This window comes from Arachis ipaensis, chromosome B07, assembly GCF_000816755.2.
Source record: "Arachis ipaensis cultivar K30076 chromosome B07, Araip1.1, whole genome shotgun sequence".
NCBI classification, from domain to species: Eukaryota; Viridiplantae; Streptophyta; class Magnoliopsida; order Fabales; family Fabaceae; genus Arachis; species Arachis ipaensis.
The window spans coordinates 12354003-12362906 of NC_029791.2; the positions used below are offsets into that span (position 1 = coordinate 12354003).

Genomic DNA, 8904 nt, shown 5'->3' on the forward strand with positions numbered 1-8904 from the left:
TAATTGTAATATATGAGAATAATAACATGCAATTAAAAATTAAAAAATGGGTTCTATGATTTTTTTTTTTTTTTACCACAATATGTGAAGCAAAAAGAAGAGAGTAGCCGAATCGAAAACTAAGACACTTTATAACTGGCCCAACAAAAAAATATCACATATGATTAACACCTCACTCATTCCAATTAAGAAAGACAAATCTGATAACACTTTCTGATTATGCAGGTCCACTTTCTACACTTTTGAAAATAACAACAATCTTCCATCAAGTGCAACTAAATAATGTAGCCACACATCTATGCCTAATTACCTAGACATGTTTATTTCCATAGTTCTTAAAATCGAACTGAATCGGTCAATTCAATTAGTTAAATCGAGAATCGTTGGCCAAGTCAGTTTGGTTCTTAATCAAAATCGTTTGCTTTAAAATCAGTGACGAAACCAAAAAAAAACTGACAAAATTTGATGAAACGACCAAACTGAAAGCCAAGTGATTTTATTAATTAAAATGTATTTTTTTTTATTGAGAAAAAATCCAACTAAACTAATAAATAGACCCTAATACTTTTTCATATTTAGCTACTATACTCTCTCCTTGTGACCAGCTATTTTTTCAGTGGAGTTCGTCGCTTGTTTCGACTTTAGACTTAGTCGTTAATTAGTTATTGTTGTTACCTATTGTTAGATTTAGCAGCTTTTTCTTGTTGTAAATTCACTAAATTATAATGTTTAGTATATTTGATGGTTAATTGAATTAATTAATTAATTTACCTAATTTTACTGTTGTACTGTTTGATTGTATACTTAAATAGGATTATATGACTTTTATTGGTGTTATACATTTTAATTTGTGTATTTTTAAAATTTAAATTAAAATATAGTTATATTCTTATTGTTTATTTAGAATTTGATATATTATAATTCAAGCATTTTAGTTCAACTACAATTTAATTTGTTAAACCTCTAAATTGATAAATTAATATATAAAACGATTCAATAATTGATTCGATTTTCAAAACCTTATTTATTTCAATCTATACCATAGACTCTCTCCAATTTAAATGGCGATATGTTAGCCAAAAAAAATAATAATAAAACAAATAAATTCTGACAATCCTCTAGCATTTCTCAAATAAGACCAGAAAAGTACATTGTAAACACCTCATGCATAAAAAAAAAATCCCGGATACATGTTAATCCCATAATAAACTAGTAAAAATTTGTACAAGTCAAACACTTCCCTTTACAAGTTACAACTTTTAAAAAAACTTAATCCATACATGTGTCTGTGCCACATGAAGCCATCATGCATCATTTACCACTTGGACCCCCTCTGCTTAGCCTGAGGCTAAACATGATTTCTAGGTATCTATCTTCTCCTCACACAAATAAATGTACAGTTTCAAGAGTACAACTAACAATTTATTGCATCAAATTAGTTGTGCTGTATATTTTGCATACAGACAAGGAAGAGTACAAACCAAAAAAAGAGTAGGAGCTGTATTAAACCTCAGTTAGCTGTACACAAACTTGGTTTTCTATACCACCTGTGCAGGATTTAGAGTCAGAACACTGATTCTCCTCTCTGAAACAATCAAATGCAAAAGTTAATTAGGCTTCATAACATATAGGCTTTAAGATATTACAATTTTTTTCCTTTTAATTACAAATATTTTTAATTCTTCTTTAGTATTAATAAATATAGAAAATATTTAGGGGCTCAACACACTTTTAGTTTGGAAAAATGGAGAATTTATTAATGTTAGCTCAAATGCAAGGCAAATGTAAGATAAAAGTGGTTACCTAACATTTTTTAATAAATACACAATCTAAGTGATAAAGGCCAAAAACATACTTAAAAGGGATAAAAATCACAAAACCAAATAACACAATTATAGGGGCTAAAACACTTTTGCACAAAATGTCAATAGCTTCTTCAAAATTCATTTCCTTAACTAAAGTCAACTGATGAAAGTACAACCCAGGAATCTACTTTGCACACTTTTCTTAACATGGAAAAAAATTTTCCCAATGCAACACTCAGATATTTGAGAGAAATGCAGTTAATTACATTGGAATTCAATGAATAGAAGAGGAAAGCTATTTGGGATGATTGATAAAAAATGTTAACGGGAAAAAACTGAATGTAAAATAAGTGCAGAGTAAATTACCTCCAGCAGCAACCAATTTCTCTACGCGGGCGACAATGTGCTTTCCATAGGTATATTTCTTCAAAGCATTGAGGTGAACCTTTATTCGATTCAAGATTAGCTCAAGTTGCTGGTCATCACAAGTTTCTAGTACTTTTTGTACAACGTAATTTGCAAATTGATCCTTCATCATAACCTAAAATCAAAATATATAAAAGCAGAAGTGTTAAAAAAATAACAGAAGCAAAAGCAGTTGAGTATTAAATAAGAGTCATGCTATTGCTAAAAGTGAAATAGACAAGTATTATCACCAAGACTTGTTTAGCAGGATAACAAGCACAAGACAAGAACTAAAAAAAAAAAAACACAACTCGTGATGTATTGCTTCAGCAAACAAAAGTTATGTCAACTATATTTTGATTACATTCCATCCTTCAGTTACAGAAAAGAAACTTGTTTGTCTAAATAGGAAGAGCAAATGAAAAAAGTAGAACAAAAAGAGAAAGAAAGAAAAGCCGAGAACAATGTAAAGGAACACAATGCAACAAATCAAAAGACGAGGGCTTCCGTTTCTGATTAATGGGGAAGACAGATCAAGCACAAACCTGAAGGGGTTCATTCTCATCGGTGGAGCCAAGCATCTCATTCACAAGGACTTGGCGTTCTGTCGGTGTCCCAAAAGTAAGACACTTCTCAATAACATTAGATGCAAACTTCTGCTGGCTCATTTGCACTATCTGTCCCGTTAGTTTCTTTATTATAGATGAACGTTCATGTGGCTTGCCGTGCTCCAGCACATGCTGAAAATTTAAACAATCGACAATTGAAGAAAATGAGAGTGATAAACAGGCAATCAAGAAGTCCAAACGAAAACTCGTGGCAGAAAATGAGATTATAAATCATCTCCAAAGAATAATACAAATGCTCTAATAACCAAAACTTTGGCAAAATAACAATAACATTCACTAGAGCCACCATACGTTCAGCATTTCATTATGACCTCAATTCACAATATGGATAGTGTTTACTCCTACTATCTGTGATTTACCTTGTTTTGTTTCATAAATGACTCAATATTTGCATACCATCAACATTGATTTATAACAAAAGCATTTGGAGCAACACTTAAGAGAATAAACCAAGTGAAATTGTGAATGCAACAAACATGGCAGAAAATACAACATAATTGGGTCACACGAAAATGTTAAGTACGACATACCTGTACAACATAGTTCCCATATTGATCTTGTGCTAACATGCAAACAGACTGCAAAATCTCATCCATCATAATCTGCTGTGTTTTGGGATCATGGCAATATTCCAAGACTCTCTGCTCGTGACACTAACAAGGTTAGAATTACAGCGCCTATCTATGACGCTATAAATTAAACAAACTAAAGCAAAAGATGCATATGTGACCTGAATAACACGGCAACCATATGGATGAGTTGACAATGCCACAACTTGGTCATAAAATGTTGAAACAATAAATTGGATTGCATTTTCAGGTACGCATTCAATACACTTCTGGATGACATGGTTCCCATTTTGATCACGCACACAGCGCATAATATGACCATCCAGCTCTGCCACCATTTGAGTCTGCTGATCTACCTCAACAACTTCTATAGCCTACACAGGTTATAGGGGGAAAACAGAATACGAATTGTTAACTTTGCCATCAATCCACAGAACTCACAGAGCATTAATCATTCAAAGCACATGTAGCAAATCGAAATATCAATTCCAAACACAATGAACAAATGAAAATAAACAAATTGATCCAAGCATCAAGCATACATATATACAAATATGAAATGTTGCAAAAACTACCAAACACATTATGCCAAATAAGATTAAAATTTAAATAGCTAAGTTCGTTATTTCTATAGAATGCCATGAAAATTCTCTAAAACGATGCTTCTCATTCAAAAGAGGGCAACACAAAGGCAGTTCCAAAAAGAATTTGTGCCTAAATGTTGGGGTGACATGTATATGACCTTCCACATAGACCATAACATTAAAGAGAATTGGAACCCATGAAATGTTTGCCGTTTCGCACATAACAAACTGAAACCATGGCATAGAACTGTAGGAGATTGTAAAACATATCAAAGTAAGCAAGGAATATAGTAAAGGAAACCAATCATAAGTTGGATAAATTGATGAGCAGACCTTTTGGATAACTCGGCAGCCGTACATTTGAAGACTTAGGGTCAGCACATTACCAGTAACTTGGTCAGCCAATTCCCTTATTTGTGCCGCTGTGCCATGCTCAAAAAACTAAACATGAATCAGAACAAGTTAGGCATCTATATAACACATTTAGGAGTATTTTGCGTTCTAATAAAAAAAAATGGTACCCAAATGATCAACAACAACAACAATAATAATAATAATACAGAAGCACAAAAAAACAAAATCAAGAGAGTAACCTGTGAAAATGTTAAAAAAATAAATAAATAAAATGAGAAATTACCTTCTGGATCACATAATTACCAAAGACATCAGTCATCAGAACAAAAGCCTCTGGCATGATTTCATGGAAAACCATATTTTTCTCATCCATTGAGGCTGTCTCAAGTTTCTGCTGAATAAAACGGCTTCCATATTGATCAGCACTGTTTCAAGAGAGATGAATTAGCTAAATGTTCAAAGTCAAGTAGCAAAGCATAGTACAAGCGGCAGTATCCACCTGAACTCAACAACATGGCCAGAAATTTCTGAAAGCTCAAAGCATTTGGTTTTATTACTTTTGAATTCATCCAGCAAGGAGGATGCAAACTTCTCATCCAAGTTGCCGACAGCATCTGTATTCCAGGCTCCCATGAAACCGCCAGCCACATTCCTCATCCCAGGTAAGCGCATACTCCGTTCACTTTGGCTCATAGGACTAGCCGACCCATAGAGGGAGTTCGGGAAAACAGAACCAGCGAGTGGACTTCCTGGATATGACATGCCCATACCATATGATGGACTTCCATATGAGTTGTGGTTCAAACTAGCTGATTTGCCTAGGTAAGGAACAGCAAATTGTGATTTTTGAGAGGCTAACAATGATTCTAAATAAGCCTTTTCGAGTACATTGCGCTCCCTATTTATTGCAGAATCATTAAGGGCTGCAAGCTGTGCTGCAGCAGCAACTTCCCCGGTTCTCAGATATTGATAATACAAAGGATCCATCAAAGGCAGCTGATGAGTGCTACCTGCAGCCTGCCTTCCCAACCTGCTTGCATTCTGTAACTCGGATGCAGGCAACAAAGGATCTAAAGTTGCCCCTCTTCCACCCAAGGATCTAAAGTCCATGGCATTCACTCCCAGTGCAGACACTGCTGCAGCATTTTCAAAAAAGGGAGGCAAGTTGCCATTACCGAGCTGGCTCGCCATCATGGATGGTGATGGAGGATTAACAGAATACCCGCTCATGCCATAATTAGGATACGAGGTATTCAAGTCATCAAGATTCTGATATTGGGCAGGTGAAGTACCTCTGCTAGTAAGAGTTGACGCCGAATGACCTCTTAGGTGTGAATTAACAGATACTCCACCAACCTTACGAGGTTCCAACTGTTCATTTGCATTTGCATATACTGAAGTGTTACTCAAATCCAGTCCAAAACTTTCACGCAAAGAATCAGGCTTGTTTAGGAACGAGTGCTTTTTAACATTATGAATATAATCTGATTCATTGTGCCTTGGTGATTTAGGATGCTTCTCATCATCTATTGTGTCATGTGAAGACATATTCATGCTAGCCAAAGCAGACACCAGATCTGCATGCTCATTTGCACTCGATGAGACACCATTAAATGAGTTATGACCGTTGGAACTTCTTTTATCTGCAGTGCTGGACCTACCATCACCAATGGGTGGAAGGCAAGGACTAGTGGCTCTAGGTAGAAGTTGAGCATCAGGGGTTGTGCTCCTTGACAACGAGGCTCCTAAGGCAGCAGCATAAGATTGAGATGCTAAACCAACATGATTTTGCGAAGCAGAGATGCCTTGCTTATTTCCTCCAGATTGCAAAGCATCCAATTCTTGATGCAGATAGGCAAAATGGGTTTCGGAATTTTCAGCAATGTCATCAAACGCATTGCGGCTAGGAAGCCGCTGAGGATGCTTAGAAGCCGATGTAGCATTATTTAACTCATCCTGCTTTGACAAATAAAATATTAAACGGTGTAAAATGATAATATGTCATTAGCACATAATTTACTAAAACACACAAATTTCAGTTCAAGATCACCATTAAAATAATAATGCCATTTTATTGCAAAAATAATTAGTGAAGAGACTACAAACACAGATTCTAAATTTTAAATGCATCCAAACAAAATTTATCTGCACATTCTTAGAATTGAGCTCAAATCAAATTGAAAACCGGTCAGCCAAAAATTGAAGGACTTCAAAACTCATTAAAAGCCATATTCATAGACAAGTCAACCGCACCACTGCAGATAATGAGAGGGAGACCAACATTTATGATACTCAAATGAAAGTGAAAACATTGGATACAGCACAGGTACTAGAAATGATGTCACACACACGCATACAAAGTAAGAATATAGATACGACAAGGATTTAAGAATGGATATTTTATATGGTGCCAATACTAGACAATGATATAGCATTCATTGATAAAATTAGGAAACAGCTAACACATATGGTAACATTCTTAAGGGGAATATGAAATCATCACAGCACCTCTTAAATAAAACCACAATAGTAGCACCAATCCATCGTTGAAGGGGAAGATGGAGAAAAAAGTGCTTTCATTCTCAGCTTAATCATGCAAATACAATACAAACAACATTTGTAACATTGGAGTATCCAATGGAACGGTGCAATTAAAGCATCTGTTAATTAACCTAAGTGGACATTCCGCACCAAAACAACAGACATTTTTAAAGCATCCTTGCTTGCTAGCCAACCAAAATCAATTAAAGGAGCAAATTTCACGACCAATTATATCATGATTTATAAATGCCATTGCTACGAAACTGTGTCTCAACCAATCAAACATAGCCCTGGGGCAGTCCATGCATGATCAATAACAAAAAGATACATGTGAATGTTCTTCGCATTGCACCCTCTCTTATGAAAGGACAAAGCAATTTGTTCTCAATTAGAATCTCTTATATCACAGTAATTGGATTTTCAAAAAACATAAACATGAAATAACACAAACAAACTAATTCCAATCAAGGAAACCAAGATATAGAAATTGGCGTAAATCCTCACCTGAAGGAGTTCAGTAATGCTCCTCTGCCTACTCCCAAGTCCCAATCGGATCAGGCCATTGCCGCCACCTCCGCCGCCCCACTCCACTGCACCATTCCTCGGCTTAATTACTGTCTCCTCCTTCCCCTCAAACCCACCAGGCTGCACCGAGAATAAGGACCTATCACCCTCTACATCACCACCACCACCTCTCCTCCCACCATTACCCTTTAACCGCTGCGCAAACCGCCAGTCCTCCTTGGACACTAGCGGTGGTGGCAGTCGAGGGTTCAGATTAGAACTAGAGTAGTAATAATTTGCATAGGCCGGATCAGCACGAAGCTCCTCCTCGCTTCCAAAATACCTCCCTCCACCGCCGCCCCCAGCACCAAACCCTGCAGCCGCAGCCGCAGAGGCAAGCGAACCTTCAACAGTGGGCGGCGCTGAACCACTCCGCAACCTTGCTAGCTCCCTCTCCCTCTCTGCGGCCTCTTCTTGCTGCCGCCTCATCAAAACCCCTAAATATTCAGGACTCTTCGGCATAGATCGAATCACCACGTCAGACATCATCGAGTAACCGTCACTCACCATCAAGATACAAAAATAACTCAAAAGAAACACACGCACTAACAGAAACAATCAAACAGACAGAAAGATTAAAGCTTTCGTACACCAATAGCTTAGAATCGATTAAGGTATACCCAATTTTTATTCATAAAAAGTTATAATTTTTATGTCGTCTCTGTAATTGAGTTAAGCGAGTTAAGGTTGCAATGGTAAAAAGTTGTTACTTTATTGGTAGTGTTGAATTGTGGGTAGTAATTGGAATGAGATCAGAATGGAGAAGGTGAAGGATGTGGATAGAAGAAGAAAATGTGTTGGTCCATGTTAGGAGAGGAACAAGAATGAGTAGTAGTTTGTTAAGAGTGTGGAGAGTGTAGAGTGAGTGTAGAGAGATGAAGAAGAAGAAGGTAGGCGTAGTGGGGAGGGGAGTGTGTGCGATAAGAACGAGTACAAGAGAGATCTTGACCGTTGGATCTGATCAAATGACGGTTTAGATATTTTTAGGGTGATGTCAAGATTTGTTTTCTTACAAGTACCTCCTAGGGCTTTTTCTCATGTCGTATTAACGCACTGGAGGCGGGGGCTTCAATCAAAGAGATTTAATTATAAAAATATCTCTAAACATTAAAGAAAAATACTCTCTCAATTTATTAGATAACAATATTCTTAAAATACTTTAACGTAATAAAAATATTTTATTATTAAATATATATTTTAAAAAAATTAAAAATTATATTTTTATGTGATTTTTTACGAAATATTATCAGATATTTTTATGGCTAAAATTTGACCATTTTAAAGTAAATGGATATTTTTTAATTTTTTTAAATGACCGAAATATTTTAAAAAATTAAAAAATATATAAATTAAATTTTACTCTATTTTTACATACACCTTTTAAATAGTTAATATTTTCACAAAATTTAATATCAAATATATAAACAGTTTATCAAATACAAAAATTATTTTC

The 8904-nt window shown here is 35.6% G+C and overlaps 1 protein-coding gene across 1 annotated transcript; it reads right to left on the reverse strand.

The window, feature by feature from the left end:
* Positions 1134-8369, reverse strand: LOC107608950 (pumilio homolog 2). Its single transcript, XM_016310741.2, has 9 exons — positions 7392-8369; positions 4846-6302; positions 4630-4771; positions 4326-4433; positions 3570-3782; positions 3370-3480; positions 2756-2950; positions 2172-2346; positions 1134-1585 (listed from the first exon to the last, which is right to left on the reverse strand). Exons 1-9 carry the CDS (start codon positions 7959-7961, stop codon positions 1539-1541), a joined length of 3018 nt encoding a protein of 1005 aa, XP_016166227.1. The 5' UTR covers positions 7962-8369; the 3' UTR covers positions 1134-1538.